The 20,346-nt window shown below is 38.6% G+C and overlaps 1 protein-coding gene across 3 annotated transcripts in view; it reads left to right on the top strand.

The window, feature by feature from the left end:
* Positions 1-20,346, top strand: part of CHODL (chondrolectin) — a 220,386-nt gene that overhangs the window by 181,495 nt on the left and 18,545 nt on the right. For 2 of the 3 annotated variants that reach the window (XM_084874330.1, XM_084874329.1), the window contains exon 1: positions 16,458-16,896. The exons of the other annotated variant lie outside the window; for it this stretch is intronic. In XM_084874330.1, the coding sequence (XP_084730456.1) occupies positions 16,812-16,896 (85 nt within the window). In that variant the 5' untranslated portion in view covers positions 16,458-16,811. Of the gene's footprint in view, positions 1-16,457; positions 16,897-20,346 lie in introns of those variants that run through there. 3 annotated transcript variants of the gene reach the window in all.

Raw genomic sequence — 20,346 nt, 5'->3', positions numbered from 1 at the left:
ATACCAAAAATAAAATGTCTTTGTAACATGACAGAGCAGAACTACAAATAAAACTATATAAATGAAAAGTATACATGTATGAAAATGGAAGAAAGTAGGGAGAAGTCAAGAACAATAACTTTTGCTTTCTCATGAGTATAGATTGATGGTTTGACACTTCTTATTATAGGATTGTATATTAGTGAATTTTTATATGCTGTATTGCATAACAACCCCAGTATGTCAATAGCTTAGATCAAAAAGCATTTATTCTTTATTTACAGGTCTGAGGCATCTCTTCTATGGGCTTTGGGTGCATTTAGGTGTATTCAGTGTACCTGTCACTCTGAGATACAAGCTGAATGAACACACGCTAACTAGGGCATATCCTTGTCACAGCAGAAGGGAATAGATAAGAGGCCAAACCAAAATACATGAGCATGTTTAAAGCCTCTGTCAAAACTGGTTTTATGTCATATCCCATCATCTTTCTTTGGTCAAAGCAAACCACATAATCAACCCAAACATTAATAGAATGGAAATGTTCACTTCTTCCCTGGGGGGGTGGTGGAAATGAGTATTTGTGGTATAATTATAAAATTAAAAAAAAAATTGTTCTTTGGATAACATCCAAGAAGGACTTTTCTTTCTTTCACCCACAAAATATATTTACCCTGCACCAATGAAGACTCTTTCCTTCCCTCAAAGTTTTATGCTTTTATGGCATCAGCCTTGAAGTTCAAAATCTTATAATAACCTCTATACATATTTGCTCCTTCTCCCCAACCAACTGGTGGAATAGGATAGGATAATCGCAAAAAAAATGTGTAGTTTCCTGGTTACCCACATCTGGCCCCAAAGCCAATGTCATAAATTTTGCATTTTCTTTTAGGCAACTACCCACTCTTGGGATCTGTTTCTGTTATTAGTTTGTATTTGCTGAACCATTGTTCTGTAACAATAGATTGAAGCATGCCAGTAATCCACAACACACAATCCCTACAAATGATCCTGTGGATTGGCTGTGCAGTTCTTCTCTAGACTGTCGCTCGGGATTGGGTTGGTGTCACCTATCTGTTGTCCTGTGACCCAGACTGAAGGAGTGATTGCCACAAGGGTAACTTTCTTCCTTTGTGGAGAGGTCAAAAGTGAAAGAGAACAACACAAAGCACCCATAAACATTTTATGTTTTTTGCTTGGATATGACTTATGTCACATTTTCTCACATTCTGTTGGCCAAATTAAGTCAGGTGGCCAATTAAAAATCAGTGGAGTGGGGAATTTTATTTCTCCCATAGAAGGTTCAAGGGGAGAGTAAATATTTGTGAACAAAATGCAATCAACCTCAAATGATTAAGTGGTTGTAGCCAATTAAAAAGTAGTGGAATTTGATGGGGCGGGGATTGTCTGTAGTTACCCAAGGAGGAAACCATTACCATTTTAATATCCTCCTCTGTTTCTTTGGATAATTCTGTCAGAGCCATTCAGGGTCCTTACGGTTCTAGTTTCACACAAAATTTGCCAGAATATTCTTTGAGAGAAAAGCACTGTGAAAAGTGGAACCATACAATATAAATCATTCAGATTGTAGGCCACAGATACTTACCTTTTATTATGTTGAAAAGATTATTTTCAATGAGACAATCATGCATTTCAGGATTACAGAATTAGCATTATTAGTTCCTTGTGAAATTGTGACCTTTGAAATTATATAGCTTTATTTTTCTGTGATTACTAGAAAAAGTGAGCGAAATACTCATAAATGCAAAGAAATTAACATAACAGAAAGTTTATCTCTAGTATTATTTTAAAAATAAAAAGCTTGTTTAAAAAAGATTGGAGTTAAAAGGTGGGTTAATAAGCCTCTTAATAACAGCATTATGCATTAAAATACCAATCCAGAGGCTAAAACATGTGCCTATGATCCATTGAGTAAGCAGTTATAATAACTTTGGCATAAATTATGCCATTATTGAACAAAATTATTTTTATGGTAATGACTTTCCCAAAAGAACATAAATACAAACTGCTTGAAATACAAATATTTTTCTTATCTTATGATTTTTCTTTCACTTACCCTGAGACGATCTTCATTTATTCCTGCACAGGTGTTTCAGCCTTTATAATGACTTTCATTCAGCTCAACAAACATTTATATAACCCCAACTATTGATAAGGCACCATGGGGATATGAAGACAAAAATGGCCCTTGAATTAGTGATATTTTAATTCACGAGGGAGAATATATCTACTGTATTTTGTCTTTGAAGAAACAACTTTACCCAATTTTGTACAGAGCCTTACATTTCTATGATTACTGGAAAAGGGAACGGGAAATAACAACTAAACAGAACTCAGGAACTTAGACTATGATTACTTGGATTTCATTATCTGTAATTTTAAAAAAGTATTAATCAGTGTTACAAATAAAACAGCAGTCCTTCTAGAAAAGATTTGGACAAGGTAATTGTCAGCTCCTCTCCCTGCCAGCCCACTAAAGTATTCAGTATTTTTGGTTCCAACATCATGAAATGACACTGCTTGGACAGTGCCCTGAAGTAGATTATTTTATAACCTATTCAGCAGAAATAATTTCCATGGCTGCTGGCCTTTGGGCCTGTGCTCATTCTGTGACTTGGCACTGCCGTCCTTCCTTCCATTTGACTTAATTGAAGCATCTTCTCCAGCTATGCCTTCCAGTGAATGCCCGAGCCTTTCCGAAAAAAGGTGCTAGAAAGAGCATTGGACTGGCCATTTGGATCACCAGAGTATAGCTCTGGGGACATGACCCTGTGGTTCTGTCTTACTTTAGTTTTTAATCTGTTAAAATGAGGATTTGAAATCTATTTTTTCAAGGTCCCTTTCAACTTCATTTCTTCCTCTGTATATAGCTTCCCTTCTTAAGTCTCTACTGCCAAGTATAGGAAAAATCCTCCAACTTCAGAATCACAGAATCTGGCCTCGCACCCTGCTTGCTGTGTGGGCTTTGGTTTCCTTATATATACAAGAGGGCCAATGATGCCTTCATCTCAGAGTTGTTCAAAAGAGTAAACTAGCTGGTCAGTACAGTGGTTAAGATGCTGCTCAGCTCAGAGCACCCGTCTTCCCCCCCACCCGTTTTTTTTTTTTTTAATCCCTTTCCATGTGTACTCATGCTTACCCATTTGCTCCTCTAGCCATTATGAAAGGTCCTGACTAGGTGTTGGCAAGGCAGGAGAGATGGGAGCCCCAATGAACTTCTGGTTAGGAAGACTGTAGGTGACTAATGGCTATGACTGGTTGATGACCCTGTCTTATTGGGACAGGAGAAAGCTGGTAGTTTTAGATAAGAACATGGTGGGGAAGTCTAGCTATACTGTGAGAAAGCTAGAATATTTCTGTCTTAGCTTAGCTGAGACACTCCAGCGATGCTCTATCTGGAAATTTATTTCTTTTTTAAATATATTTTATTGATTTTTTTACAGAGAGGAAGGGAGAGGGATAAAGAGTTAAACATCGATCAACTGCCTCCTGCACAACTCCCACTAGTGGTGTGCCTGAAACCAAGGTACATGACCTTGACCGGAATCAAACCTGGGACCTTTCAGTCCACAGGCCTACACTCTATCCACTGAACCAAACAGGTAAGGGAGGAAATTTATTTCTTAGAGAAAAGTACTGCTGATGTTCATGTTTAGTGAACTTCAAACTTTATTCCCCATTTGTTTACCACCAGTCCTGTTATTTACTCATTTTTTAAAAAAATGATCTCAATTATTCACTACGAGTAATATCTATAAGATCATGTTTTTGATGTGCTAATTTTGTTGATTTCTTAATACATATCAAAGTAAATATATAACCATTAAAATTTTAAAAATTTGTATTTCACCTAAAACAATCTCACCTGGTGGCCTGGTTGAAATAACAGCTGTCATCTTCAACCATGTGTGACCTTGGCCAAGTTACTTAGCATTCTCATGCCTCAATTTCCTTATCTTTAAAACTGGAGATACTTGAAAACTTTGGAAACATTTATTTGTAAAGATATATATTCCCCTATGTTTATTGGAGCATTATTCATGGTGGGTCAAGACATGGAAATAACCGAACTGTCCTTCAATGGATGATTAGCTAAAGAAGATGTGGTACATATATACAGTGGAATACTACTCAACTATAAGAAGAGAATAAATACCACTATTTGCAACAACATGTATAGGTCTTGAGAATATCATACTAAGTGAAATAAGTCAGGTTGAAAAAGTCAAGCACCATGTGGTTTCATTCATATGTGAAATATAAAGCAAAAAACCACAAAGGAAAAAAAAAAAACCAAGACAAACAAAAAATGCTTATAGACACAGATAACAGTATGGTGGTTACCAGAGAGGAGGTAATAAAGGTTAAAGAGGGTCAAATATAAGGTGATGGAAAAATACTTTGGATGGCGAACATAATACAGTATACAGATAATGTATCATAGGATTTTACACTTGAAATATATAATTTTATTAACCAATGTCACCCCAATAAATTGAATTAAAAAGTACATTCCACAAAAATAAAATCAATATTAACCATCTAAAAATATTTAAAAAGTAAAAAATGGAGAGATAGTATCATATGACTTTTGTGGGATGAAATGAGTTAACATGTATAAACCTTTCAAAACAGTGCCTGGGACATAGTAACTATAAGCTGACATTATTCTTCTTCTCCTAAGAAAGTGAGGGCCAAATTAACCTCAGAATCTCCAATAATATTATCCAGGATAAAGACCTAAGTTTAGCTTTAGCAGTCCAACTAATATTTTACTAAAATACCAAGTCAAAATTTGGGATCTTTTTTTAAATAAGATATAGTTTGGCCTTAGTTCATAATGGTTACACTACTTCTGGTAAGACTTTATGCATTCCCTTTTCTGCTCCTCTCAACTGCCAATGGAAAGATTTCATATTCAAAACTGTATTATTTATTACTTTATACTGTGAGTTATAACAATAAATCTATCAAGGTTTAGCAGTTTAAGTCAATAAGATACTGACTATATTCCTACCACAACTTTCAAAAAGCACATAATGCAGAATGCATGATATTTTAATTCTTTGGCAGTATATTGAAGAATGATATTCCAAACTGTATTATTCGCACAATGAAGCAATAGAGCTGAACTCTTAAAAATGTTGGGATAAAGAAAGTGATTTTCCATGCTCAAGGCTCTTGCTTTAATTGTATGCATTAATATAAGTGCATGAAAGCAAATCACACCTTATTTTTTAACTTAAATGACAATACATAAGCTACTTTTTAAATTTTTTTTTATTTTTATTGATTTTTTACAGAGAGGAAGGGAGAGAGATAGAGAGCTATTAACATCGATGAGAGAGAAACATCGACCAGCTGCCTCTTGCACATTCCCTACTGGGGATGTGCCCGCAACCAACGTACATGCCCTTGCCCGGAATCGAACCTGGGACCTTTCAGTCCACAGACCAACGCTCTACCACTGAGCCAAACCGGCTTCGGCATAAGCTACTTTTTTAAAAAGTGAAAATGAATATATATCCTCCTTCAATAATCTACTTTCTCAGAGTTGCCCTGTAGTGGGAAGTGGGTGTTTGTCCAGATGACTGGAGACTGTTCTTCATAGACGGTTACTTGTTTGTTTGTTTATTTATTTATTTATTTATTTATAAATATATTTTATTGATTTTTTATAGAGAGGAAGAGAGATGGATACGGAGTTAGTAGAGAGTTAGAAACATTGATGAGAGAGAGTCACTGATCAGCTGCCTCTTGCACACCCCCTACTAGGGATGTGCCTGCAACCAAGGTACATGCCCTTGACCAGAATCGAACCCGGGACCTTTCAGTCTGCAGGCTGACACTCCATCCACTGAGCCAAACCGGTTTCAGCCGAGGGTTACTTGTTTAGATAATCATGGTTCTGGAAGGATGTCAGGTGACTTTCTTAGGTGTGTTTCTTTTTCTTGGCATGGCTGGTGGTTAAGCAGAAAAGAAAGACCTGCTTCTGGTATTGTTTCCTGGCTTCTTACCTTCTCTCCCATCTTTCACATGAACCTGAGTATTAACTCAGGTCATTTTTAATGGGTAACTCATGAAGTAAGTGGTTATAACCATTTATGCAACATCTGGGATAAAGATAACACAAAAGAAGTGACAGGGAACAATATAGCCCTTCACTTTTGATGCCCCCAAAGGTTCCCATATGTCTGATGGTACAGGGTACACGGGGAGTTATCAGCATGTGTCACTGGAAGGCAAGTGGGTTTGGCTCATGACTTCCTCTCTCAAGGCTCTTTTATGACATAAAATGGGTAATATTGGTGTTGGATTTCAGTAAGACACACCAGACATGGTTCTGATTCTGAATGAACTTACCTTCCAGTTGAGGAGGTAACATATGTGCATGTAAGTAGTGATTTGTGAGAATAGATAGTACGAAATCTTCTGCAAGGCGAATTGTATTCAAGGATGAAATGAGTAAGTTTTATCTATTTTGGGATGAAAAGAGAAAGGTTTGAGATGGCTTTTCTTTTTTCTTTCTTTCTTTCTTTCTTTTTTCTTTCTTTCTTTTTTTTTTTTTTTAAACAAAGAATAGCCAGTGTGTAGGATTGGTATAGCCAAAGAGACCAGAATGGAAGTGGGGAGGACATTGTAGAAGTACACAGAAAAGTTGGAAAACATAAATAAAGATTGTTGGTCACCTGGTTGGTTGTGCTAGCTGATTTAAGAGAGTTAGAAGTATAATTGAATCTAGAAAGGTATAGAGGGTGAAATTTTAGAGGACTCTGAATGAACAACAAAATAATTCAAAGTTTATTCTATCAGCCAGAAAGAATAAATTGAAAACTTGTGAGCAGTAGAATATGTAAAAACCTGTGCATTATTTTTTAGCAGGAACTTTTGGTGGTGACAATAAGCAAAAATTTTCTGCTATTTTTTGTGTTATATTTTCTATAAGTATATTTGTATTGACAGTGGAAGCAAATTAAAAAATTAAAATAATGAATATATGAGAAATCTATATTTCAGACAAAACGATGTGTTAATGGGTGTATTGGGTAATTATATGTATTGAGGTTGGGGAAACTAAAAACTAAATCCCAGGTAACTCTTTGGATTGACTTTAGGCTTGTCTGCCTTGAAGTTCTTCCTGTTATTGTCTATGAACTCTAAAGAGTTACTTTATGTCATAAAACAGTTATGAAGTAGTAGTCAGTAGGAATAATATGATCAAAGACTTTCTGGAAAAAAATTGAAAAATCAGTCACACATGCAACCAACTGAATATATTCCACTGACAATAAATTAGGTTTCCTAAACAGGTTTCCTACTAAAACGTATAGCATTTTGTTGCTATGACAACTTAGAACAGCAGTTGGAAACTAGAACATTAAAGGTGAGACAAAAAAGACAAATGGTTCACATTTAGTTAGATGATATTCCTTTTTAACTTTTATAAATTCAGGGAGGAATTTAAAATTCTCATCATGTTAAACAATGAATAATTCCTCCACTAAAATTATATAAATCTAGGATTGCTGGTACATTTGCATCCTTTGTTGCTTATTAAATAAGATGAATGACCTCTCCTTCTTTGATCTGAAATCCGAAAAGCCTTTTTAATCTATTTGAGATTTGATTGCTTTGGGTAGATTCTCAACATTTTGGACCTTCGCTCGGGATATTAGAACTATTTACTGATTGAAGCTATGGTTTTCAGAGTGTGTTTTATGAATCCTAAGGGTTTCACAAAATATCTCTATGGTTCCTTTGGAATGAGGCAAGGACATCATGACCACTTGATTTAGGTGTTTTCTCTTTCTTTTAGGTTTCACTTCAACACTCACTAGGGATGGCAATTGCGAAGCAAAACGTTTGGGGTGATTTGATAAAAAAAAATTATACAAATATTTTAAATCTGAATAATTTTCACATGAATTCCAGATAACCATTTTAACACAAATGGCACATTTTTATTTATAAGATAGCCTCTATAAAAATGTGGTTATGTTAATATTCAGAAAAGTAAAATGCTGGTAGTCTTTAAAAGAATGGAAAGATGACCATTAAGGAGGATTAAAGATGAAGGCATGTATTATTTCCTGTCTCTTCTTTTAATTATATTATCTTTATCTCAGATGTTACATAAGCGGTTACCACAACCACTTCCTTTCATTGAAGTCAACATTTATTGAATTCCTAATGCTAGGCACTGGGATGCAGGATATTTTATAACTTGGTAACTGCCCTAATGGAGATTGATGTTTACATTTAAAGAGACATAATGTACCCAACTAACTACTGAAGAACTATAGTGTGATATAAAATAAATAAGCAGAGGAAAGGCTTTTTCTGGCAACTAAAAAAATAAACTTACTGTAGGAGGTGATAGTCAACTGCATATAGAACATCAAGATGTGAATAGGTACTGCTCTGGGCAAATTCGGACTTTGCCAGAAAATAGAAATGTGTTCTCACCATATTCATAGAAGATGTTGGTTATGGTGGAGGTAGAGAAACAAAATGTAGACTCTCTAAGATGATCTTTTAATGCACATCAAAATTTTACTAGTAGATTCATGTTCACTCACTCTTAAAAGAACATCTACAAGTGAGGGTGATTCCACAGTTTCTGCAAAACAGGAGTGGCAGGTTTAACCTAAGGTTCTAAAGTGCAAGTGGCGTAGGTTACACTGGGAGCCTCCTCCTTTGCAAGCCCGATATCCTTTTGCAGCGCAAAGTAAGGTTTTGGAGGCTCGTTTAGAATCCTCGAAGCGTGATGTCATCTCTGCCCTGCAGTAAGGAAGGGCGAAGGAGAGGAGACTGTCCCTCCTGTGCTGATGTAGCTATGGGAGGTCCTTCTCCACACTCCACTACTCCCATTCTTGTGAACAGAGAAGGACGAAGGAGAAGTTTCAAAAGCTGGCTGCCTGTGAAGATAAAAAAACAAACAAACAACTTAATTCACAGATTCCTTCATTTTTTTCATTTATTTATTTGACAAATACATTATTGTGGGGGTATAAAGCCACAGAAATTTAAAATCTAGTGGGGAGAGACAAACATTAAGCAAGTACACACTTTTAACAGAATAAATGCAGTATGTGCTCAGTAAATGTTTGTTGAATGAATAACAGATGCAGTCAGGGGAACAAAATGGGGAGGAATACTACTAAGCAGGGTTCAATTTGGATTATGTGGTCAGGGAATGCCTTTCATAGATCTAGGACATGACGGGGTCTTTGCTGCTTTTCTGGTCATCATAAAGAGCATCACAGCACCCTGAATATTCACTTGGTTTAGGGAAAACAATGTAGAGTCTGAGAGAAGATCTCAAAGTCCTAGTGGCCCTCGGCATTTTAGAATAAGTCACGTGGAGTAAGGTGTATAGGGACGAATTGATGCATATGGATGGGGGATTGATTAGGGAAATAAAATAGTGAAGTCCACCTCTTTTCTCCATTTTATTCCAAAAATAAATACTTTTTTTCCCTTCAAATCATTAGAGTTACATGCTAAGAAGCCCCAGTGGAGGTGAACCTGAATTCACAATAATTATCCTAGTCCTATATTAAGAACTTTATATATTTTTTGTATTATTTTATTCATAAATATTTTTAAAAACCATTATTATTATTTAAAAAAATATTTTTATTGGTTTTTAGGGAGACGAAAGGAGAGGAAGATAGAGATAGAAACATCAATGATAGAGAGAATCATTGGTTGGCTGCCTTCTGCACGCCCCACATTGGGGACCAAGCCCACAACCCGGCAATTGAACTGTGACTTCCTGGTTCATGGATGGATGCTCAACCACTGGGCCACGCCAGTAGGGCTAAACATTATTGATAAGAAATCATTATTCTTGATTTTTTTTAGTCTCAGATTAAATGACTTCTATCCATTAGAGGATAAGAGGTACTTAGCTAATACATTTACAATGATTTCTTGCCTCTCTAATGTCTTGAAAGCTGTTGAAAAATAAGTCTGCTTTGTGAATCTTTGTGTCCACTTTTTGGAGAGAAATATTATGGCACCCAATGCCTTATGCAACATGGTCAATTTATTTATGTTTGGTATAAAGGATTTGATGGTAGAAATGTACTTACTTTTGTTATTTTCCGCCTTTCTGTTCAGATTTCTTTTTAAGGGATATTTTTTTGGAAAGCAGAATATTAAAGTTTATTATAGGTAAAGGTTAACTTTTATTTTTTTTAAGTGTAGCCCACAGGATAAAGAGACTTTTATACTAAAAAAGCTAATATCTATGAGTTACCTAACAGTTTGTTCCTCATTATTTCCATCATTTCCATTTTACATGTTGCAGTATACACATGCATTTGACACCTGAGCCATTACCCTCAGAAACAGTGTACGAAGAGGTAGCAAAGTGACAGATGTGTCTCCAGAAGGATATTTAAATTGATTTCTTTGGTCCTAATACCTTTGTTTTCCCCTAAATTCCCTCTAACTTAATATGTCATTCCACATGACCCAGTTTATTGCTATGATGGCTGTTTTGGCACTACTGTTTTCTAGTCACTGGATATATTTGGGAACACAATATTTGTGAAAACCATGTTTTATGTTTTGTTGGTCTTTAGCTATTCCTCTACAATTTCCTCTTTAGGGAAATGGAGCACTTTTATAGAAAAATGTCTTGGCTCTTCAAATATTCATTTATAGCTTTACGGTCCCTTAACTGAATTTTCTTCCACACACCTTGGCACTCAGTTTCATTTTGCTTTGTTTGGATTTTCTGTTTATGTGGCATCTGCAATATGCCCATCTGTTATGCAGAGAACTATAGAAATGTCCAGGAACTAGATTTTCCTAACTTCAGAAATAATCTAGCTCAGTGATTTCCACCTTCTTTGAGTATGAAACCTTATTTTTAATATCAGTATGTTTCTAGGACACCACATTAGTAACAATTATTCTTTCAGTAACTAGTGACCAAAAATATGTGGAGAAAACGTTTTATTGATTTAGTGGCACTTTAAAAAATTAAACATACATTCACATACATTTGTAAAGTTATTGCATATATGTAGATAACATATGACTTATTCTGGTTAGGGATAATTCTTAACGTACATAAAGATTAATATTAAAAAAATTCATGAAATAACTAAGTTTTTCTGGGGCAGAATGTAATCCATTTGGGAAGCATAGAACTTCTCCAACTAATTCTTTTTCTAATCTAAAAATGAAAACAGCAGAAACCGGTTTGGCTCAATGAATAGAGTGTTGGCCTGGGGACTGAAAGATCCCAGGTTCAATTCCACTCAAAAGCATATACCTTGGTTGCGGGCACATCCCCAGTAGGGGTGTGCAGGAGACAGCTAATCAATGTTTCTCTCTAATCGATGTTTCTAGCTCTCTATCCTCTTCCTTCCTCTCTTTAAATTTTTTTTTTAAATCAATAAAATATATTTAAAAATAAAATAAAAATGAAAACAAAAAATTATAAAATTGCCCAAAATTATATTAACTAAAAATTTAAACTTATGTTCCTGCTAGCCAAGTAATTTCAATCACAATACTCATTAAGGAGTTTGTTAGTTACACAGCTACATAATTCAGGCTGAACACTTGAAGCTAGTATAACTTTAGGTTTGCCTTTTTTAGTTTAATTATCTCAATTTTATTTTGTTGCATTAATGTATGCTAACACCAGACTTTGTAACTAAGCAACATAGAATAAAAGGCATTGGCTTATGCTAGAATTATAACAATAGCACCTGATTACATTACTTTAAATTAATAAGGAGGCACTACAAGAAAATTTTAACTTATTGAGTTGATATTTAGTTAGAAACTCACATGAGTCTTCAGATTTGAGATGTGTCTCTGGTAATTGAGTTTTATAAGAATTTTTAACTCATCACCTGAGTGGTCAGAGCATGTAACAGACTCAATTTAAATGTTAAATGCCAGGAACCTATGTTTGTGCAGTGTAGATAATTCTTCATTAAATTTCCAGCAGCATTATGAGCAGTGGCATTCCCTTACATGACCTGTGCTAAGACTTCTGGGATTGTGAGGAAGAGCAGACTGGTTTTTGAGGTAGGTCATGTGTTCTGTAGCTCAGACATGTTTTCAAAAGAATAAGTAAACGTCAGGGCATTTGGCCAACTGCACATGCTTCCATTTGAGCCAGGCACATGCCTTCACAGATGCCAAGGTGTCATTTATGAAGAATTTGGAGGAAAATCCTTGAATTCATTGCTATCTTTCTGGAATTATTCAGAACTGGCCATTATTCAGAAAATAAAAACAATACAGCAGTTTTTGCCTACTGCCAAAGTGGTTATATAATAATGGTTTTATTTTTTCACTTTCAGATTATTTAATATTACATGTAATATTATTAACATATGCTTAGAAGAATAATTAACCATCATTAAATAAAGTGTAATAGAATGAGTAACTTAGTTAATATTGGATTCTACTAACATTTCAAATATCCTATATAATAAAAGCCTAGTATGCTAAGTGTCTGGTCAATTGTTCAACCAATCAAAACATGATATGCTAATGATATGCTTGCTATGATGTGCACTGACCACCAGGGGGAAGATGCTCCAACAAGAAGGTTAGCTTGTTGCTGGGGTCTGGCCAGGACTGGGAAAGATGGGCCACGCATGCCCTGGAGCCCTCCCGTGGTCTCTCCCGGTTGGCCAACCTTCTGCATCTCGCCTTGGCCTCAATCGTTCACCGGTGGGATCCCTCTGCCATGGCCTGTGCCCTGCAATCCAGGATCTTTTGGGCAGTGTTTTTCAACCTTTTTTGGGCAAAGGCACACTTGTTTCATGAAAAAAATCACGAGGCACACCACCATTAGAAAATGTTAAAAAATTTAACTCTGTGCCTATATTGACTATATATAAAGTAATTCTCTTGAATAGGAATCAAATAAACACAAAGAAAGTATTTTATAATTACTTTATTATGAAATATTAAGTAAACAAAATAGTGAAAAATTATAAAATTCTTGTCTTGTCTGCACCTACGGCACACCAGGCAACATCTCGCGGCACACTAGTGTGCCACGGAACAGAGGTTGAAAAACGCTGCTTTTGGGGGATGTTGAAGAGCCAGTTTCGGCCTGATCCCACAGGTCAGGCCCAGGGACCCCACTGGTGTACAAATTCATGCACCGGGCCTCTAGTATTAATATAATAATTAATGTAATAATTTCAAACATTGTAACAAATCTTTTTTAGACCATTGCCATGGACTTCTTGTTTGTATCCTCTCAAATTCATATGTTGAAATCCTATCCCTAATGTGATGGTTTTAGGAGGTGAAGCCTTAGAGAGGTAATTAGGTCATGAGATTAGAGCCCCCATGAGTATTTTTGCCCTCAGGAAAGGGATCCCAGAGAGCTCACTCACCCTCTTTCCATTACCTGAGAATATAACTGTAACTCAGCAATCTGCAGCCCAGAAGAGTGCCTTCACCATGACTGAGCTGATCTTGGATTTCCAGCTTCCACAACGGTGAGGAAAAAGTTTCTGTTGTCACTAAGGCACCTAGTTTATCGTACTTTGTCATAGCATCCCAGACTCAGCAAGACAGCCATATTCCCTTCTTCTTGCTCTGGAACACGTGAGGAACCTTGCTGGGCCTGAGGCTAAGCCACTGTCCAGAGTTGCCCAAATGAGAAGCCACTGATAACAAATCAATTCCTGGAATTCAGAGCGTCTGCCCTTGAGTCTTATTAATGGACACGAGAAATAGATACTCACTGGGAATTGCAAGTATTTGAGAGGGAATGGGGAGGTTGAGGGAGTAATTTGTATATTTGGGGAATGCAGATTCCATAGTGTACTATTAAGGTTCCTGATGTCACTTCCAAACTTTGGATTCCAAATGTTGCTCAATTGATGTTTCAGAGCCTGTGAAGACTCAGCACTTGATTCATGTCAGAGATTTCCTTGGGATTACTCTTTTTAATAAAAGAAAAACACAAAACTTTTTTTACTTGACTTCAGAGAGGAAGGGAATGGGAGAGACAGAAACATCAGTAATGAGAATCATTGATTGACTGCCTCCTGCACACCGCACATAGGAGATTGAGCTTGCAACCTGGCTATGTGCCCTGACTGGGAATCACACTGTGACCTTTTGGTTTATAGGCTGACACTCAACCAGTGAGTGTCACCAGCCAGGCCTTGGGGTCACTCTTATGGAGATCACCTTCCTATTTGGGGGCTTGCAGAGATGTTTTCAAGTTTCTGAGTCAGTGTTGAATTCCTTATCCAAATCAGTGTGAAGTTCTGATTTGAATTTTTTTAACTGGGCACAGAATCTTGTGACGGACCTCTCTCCTGAATGCCTGTCACCAATCACGTGGCCTGGTCAGCCTTGGTTTTAAGGCCTCTGAATACCCAGCCCTAGGCCTGGGAAAACTTTCCTCACCAAACCCTAAAGTTGCCCTTGGGGGATCCTGTATCTCTTGAATGATCTGAAAACAATTCTTAAACTTCTCATTTTATTCCATTAATTATGAAATTGAAATGTTTACTATGAGAAAGTCATTTGTCTCTGGTGATACCTTATACATTATCCATAGAGAAAAAAATATATAAGTAATTTTTTAAAAAATTAATAAATATTTTTTGTTTTACCCCTAATGCCCAATAACTTTATATTTTAAAAATAATTTTGTTGAAAATGTTTGTTGTATATTTCCTACTACACTATATGAAAAAATTGTTGGAGTGATACCCCCAGCATGCTCTCCAAAAGGTATATTTAATACCACTCTTTTTTTTCTTTAAATATATTTTATTGATTTTTGTACAGAGAGGAAGGGAGAGAGATAGAGAGTTAGAAACATAGATGAGAGAGAGAGTCATCGATCAGCTGCCTCTTGCACACCCCCTACTGGGGATATGCCCGCAACCAAGGTACATGCCCTTGACCGGAATAGAACCTGGGACTTTTCAGTCCCCAAGCTGATGCTCTATCCATTGAGCCAAACTGGTTTCGGCTAATACCACTCTTATTCTTAATTTAAGACTACCCAAAATGTGCTCTCTGAATTTAGTGAGATCTATCCAGATGTTTTCTAGTGATGCAGAAACAAAGAAAAAGAGTTAATCTTACCAGCTACAAGGGCCCTTAATAATTTGTTTTCCCAGCAAGTCAAACAGCTCTCAGAATAACTGCTGAGCAGCCCTGGTAGACCAGTACAACCTTTCTGAATTGATAAAATCCTAACCTAAAGAAACTATATTTTATTTTATTTTATTATTATTTTTTTAGACTTTTTTTTAAATTGAAACTATATTTTAGAATATGTGTACAACCCTATTGAATATACAGTTGTTATAATTTGGAAGGCAAAAACCATGTGGCTCCCCATGGTCAATAACGGCTTCAATGACTTAATCCGCTGCCTCCTGCACACCCCCTAATGGGGATGTGCCTGCAACCAAGGTACATGCCCTTGACGGGAATCGAACCTGGGACCTTTGAGTCCACAGGCCGATACCCTATCCACTGAGCCGAACCGGTTAGGGCTGCTGAAGTTCTTTATGAGAGCATCCTCAGGACCTAGACCATAGAAGAAACTCATGAACTTTCTCACCAATGCTCCAGAAAACCCTACCATCCTTGGATGGACTGTTTTAATAAAGATTCCTTAAGGTTTTAGGAAAAAGCCCCATGCAGGTTTTAGAACCAGTCTTGCTTCTAATGTAAACCATAGATCCACTGAGATGTGATTGCAAACAAATACAGACATTTCATGAAATTCCCAAGCGTCCAGAATATTTATTTTGCTTTGATGTTTTCTCTGGAGCTGCAAAGACTACTACGATGGAAACCGATTGGGAAAAACCATGCTTCGAATGTTCTTTCAACCCACTCCTGGGGCAATTTCGTCAAACCAGCTGCTTGGGAGTCATCTAGTGGCCAGAACCCAGGTTTTGGGGGCGGGGGGGGACCTGCCCCGTTATATAATTCCCTTAAGCAGGTTTTGGCTCCCGCTCTGGACCATCCATCTTACACAGTGGCTCCTGCCCTGCAGCCAGCAATGCGTATGATCAAGCAATTTAGCACAAAAAGGAAAAAGGCCCCACAACTTGGCATCCCCAGTGGACATTAATCTCTGAGAAAACCAAATGGGTCCAACTTTTTGCCAGAGTTTAATAGCGAAGCTGTCACATTCTACACAAATGACTCTGCAGCCCGTTAGCGAATGGCAAGAAGAGATGGGGTGAGGGGCAGGGGTAGTGGAGTGGAGGAGGTGGGGCTGCTGAGTGGACGGTTTTCAAAGCGGCTCCAGTTTTTAGGGGGAGGGGCCGGGATACCACCCCGCACCGCACCGCGGGAGACGAAGTAGTTAAAGCCCGTTCCTAGCGAGGAGCCTGAAGCCCAGGGCGCGGGTATATAAGACGCGCCTCCAGGGCAGAGCTGCTGCTGCTGCCCTGAGACCGTTATCTGGGCGCGCGGACTCAGCCCATCACTGGCCCCGGAGGCCTGGGAGACGATCGCCGCGGGCCGGTGGGCTCTCACCGGGGCTCCTGCTGCTTAACCTGGGACCCACTCTCAGCCCCCCTCCCCCAACTTCTGTTTCCTCTCCTTGAAGGCGCACCCTTCTCGTCCCCCCGGCATCCCCGCGCGCGACACCAGCGCGCCCGGCGCCAGGTCCAACCCAAGGCGATGCGCGCAGGGGACCAGGCGGCTGGGCTCGGACAGCGGGAGTAGCGCCCTTGGGGAGGAGGTAGGGAGGCTCAGGGGTTCGAGACCGGGCTGAGGCCACCTTTGCTCTGAGCAACACCTGCTGCTGCCGCCGCCACAGAGCCGCGATGAGCCGCGCGGTCTTGGTCTCGCTGCTGCTGGGCGCCGCTCTGCTCTGCGGCCACGGAGCCTTCTGTCGCCGCGTGGTCAGCGGTGAGTCTGGGCCCCCCCTGCTCGGGATCGGGACCCTGGGGCTCGCGGGCGAGGGCGAGGGCGAGGGCGGGGAGGGGCAGCCAGGCCCAGGGTGGCCGGTCTCCCTGGCCTTGGAAAGCTAACTGTGCGGGGTAGGGAGCAGGGAGGAGGCGCAGGAAGCTGGGTTGCGCTGTGCGTTCTCCTCTGCTCCTCACAACGCACGCAAAAAAAGTTTAAACATTTCGTTCGTGCTTGGTTCCATGGCTGCGAAACGAGCTGGGCTTCATCGCGAGCAGCAAGGCTTTCTCCGGGAGTGATTTGTTTCCACTTTCTTTGCAAGAGAGTTGGTGGCAGGGCAGGGCAGGGCACCTGAGACCCGGGTGGGGTACCGCGGAGCCCGGACGGAGAGCCGCTGCAGGGATGTCTCCCCCTGGGGGTCTGATCCTCTGCAGTCCCACCCGGAGTTCTCTGGGAGGATCTGGGGCAGATCTGCGCGCCCAGAGTGGATGGGGGACCCCTGGGCACGCAGCCTTTGTTCTCAGGAGGCTGACAAAGAGCAGGTACTGGTCAGGGTGAGAGATGCCCTGCCTTTGCGCACCTCATCCCTAGTTGGGGACCTCTCAGAATGTGAAGTCCGCTGGCGTTGGGCTGGGGTATATACATGGCAACGACAGCCTGCAGGTCCATGCTCCCAGCAGGTGCCCAATTATGTTGGCAGAGTCGGTGCAAGGGACATGCATCAGCATTGGCCAGCTTCCCAGCGTTCGCTCTGATTTTTCTTTCCGTTCGACTTCCACGCGCCTGTTGAGCTATTAATATTTGACTCACTCTTTCTTACTTTTTGGGAAAGTCTCTTAAATACACACACACACACACACACACACACACACGAAGATTCTCAAAAGCGTGACTAGGGCCTTACTGAAAATTGAGCACAAACTCCTTTTATTGAAATGGATTAGTTGTGATGCTAATGAAAGTGTTGCCACGAATGCTTGTTGACTGTATAGGGGCATGTGCTTTCAATGCAGGGAGGTTTTTTTCCATGTAAAAAGCAGGCTCCTTTTCACAGTCTGTGCATCTCAGAACAGGTGTCCTGGAGCTAGAGAGAGATGACAGATGACGACAACTTAATCAGGAGTGAAGCCAGACCTTTAGAAATTGGCACCTTAAGCTTAATTGTTACTGATCTTCCCTCAGCAATATGTGATGTCCTACATCTTCCGGAGATAATTCTTGAAGGTCTCATTGTCTTTCACTCTCGACTACCTTTTTGGCAGTCTGGAGACACTGGAATTAAATACATTGTGAAGTGTCATTTGGAAATGCTATAGCTGCTTGCTTTTTCTTGGCGGGGGGGGGAGGGAGGAAGGGAAACTGGTTCAACATTTTTAAAAGGAAAATGCTACAGTGTGAAAAAGGATGTTATAGAAGCCATTATATCAGGTCCCCCCCCCCCGCCCCCAATTTAACTTTGAGGGAAAATTTTACTATTTGGACTCATCTGAATTATATATATCTAACTGCCTTTGTATTTATAAGAATGATTCTTGCAAAAGAATGAAGAGCAAAGAGCAGGTATTGAGCATAAGGTGTTTTGTAAACACATAGAAACACTTTTTTGAGTTATGTAGTATCTTTTTGGTGTATTCCTGTTTGTATGTCTTAAACTTTGCAAGGGAGGGAAAATATATATATGATTAACATTAGAACTTGAAAATTGCTGGTGAAAGTTTATTGTGCATTGTTATTGCATAAATTGTTATAAATCTTTTGCTGTTTTTCCCCCTGTTATTTATAGGCATGTTGCAGGTGACATCTGGAAAATTTCTCATGAACTGAACATGATCTATTTGATTTAGCATAAATGATGATGTTTGCTTGGTATTAAAACAATTAAGTTTTTCTTATGAATAATTGAATTGTCTTTGGCCGTACAAGTTCACATTGATATTTAAGCATTCTAAATCGATTTGTGATTTTATGCTTTGAAGGCTGTCTTTTAAAAAATATATATTTCAGACAAAATGGCATGAGGACAGGACAGTTTAAATCTGGACTTTTTGGAAGTAGTAGGTCTAATGCCTGGTCAGTGCTGAGTTTTGAGTGGTGCATCAGCTTTCTCATGCCACTAGGGGACCATCTACCAAAATCCACAAGTGTCTGTTGACTGCATCAAGTTTTTTGGGACCATCATTAGGAATATATTTACAATATGTCAAATACATTTTCTATTTATTAAGTACCAATACAGCTATTTATAATTTCATCCCAGAAAAATGACAGGAACTCATAAAACAATCCCTCATAGAAATTCCCATCTTAGTACTTTAAAATATTCCATTATAAGATACTTCCCAGTGCTTTAAAATGCATCATCCTTTAAAATGTGTGAGCATTATTTATAAAGGAAGTGAAACTATTTTTAAAAAGCATTTCAAACAACTTCATCATCATCTTCTTCCCTATAAGAGTACATAGCATCTAGCAGTAGTAGAAAAGTATTTTTGCAGATCAGGGGTCATGCTTACTTTGATGCGTGGATATACAATACAAATATCCGATCACCAGGATAATAATCAGGTGGTACATAGTGAATGTATGGTTCTATAAGTTGGGAACCACTTTTAGGGTCTTACATCTGTCCTGGTTTGTTGCTGAACACCGATGTGTAGAGAGTACCTTCAGGGGCTGCAGTCATTAAATTTAGTCACGTGACTGGTAGGTGGCGGCATCCTTAGGTCAAAGGTAAGAGGATTTTACTTATGGAGCTAGAGATAACATATGAAAACGAATAGTTCAAAATTCAGATTCCAAAGATGGGAAGATGTGTTTGAAGAGAATGTGGATATTTTTAAACATATGAAGTGTTTTGAAGTAACAATTCTTTCTTTTCTTTCTTTCTTTCTTTCTTTCTTTCTTTCTTTCTTTCTTTCTTTCTTTCTTTCTTTCTTTCTCTCTCTCTTTCTTTTTCTTTTTCACACAGCAGTGATCCTCAACCTGTTTGTGCTGCAAAATGCCACTGCTGAGTATGTCCCATGGTACCTCTAAATTTCTGCAGAACATTATAATATGTATTATTTGGAACTTGTTAAAATTGGCACATGTTTTATTTAGAAGAGTGGATGGTGTAGAGACCTCTTTTTTGTTTTTGTTTTTTTAATCACACAGAAGCCACAGAGTACTGCAAAATCATGGTGATGATCAGTCGCCAACAGATTAACATAATAGCAAAGGAGACAAAAAGAATTGTTATCCCAGCCTCTGGTAGCATTCCATGACATCATCAAAAACATAAAGTGATGATGGTGCAGTTTTCCAAGATGCAATTACTTTAAGCATCTCTTGGGCAAGAAAGGAACAAATTAATCTTATTGCTGGCCATTTAATAAACTGCACATTCATCATAGCCATTAATTCCTAACTGCTGTTGTTCAGCATTTTATGGCTTTGTTTTTAGAACTCTTTTTC

This window comes from Pipistrellus hanaki (genome assembly GCF_964339955.1).
Source record: "Pipistrellus hanaki genome assembly, chromosome: 2".
Classification (NCBI taxonomy): Eukaryota; Metazoa; Chordata; class Mammalia; order Chiroptera; family Vespertilionidae; genus Pipistrellus; species Pipistrellus hanaki.
The sequence above is the reverse complement of the archived record's forward strand: the minus strand, read 5'-3'. Positions and strand labels throughout refer to the sequence as shown.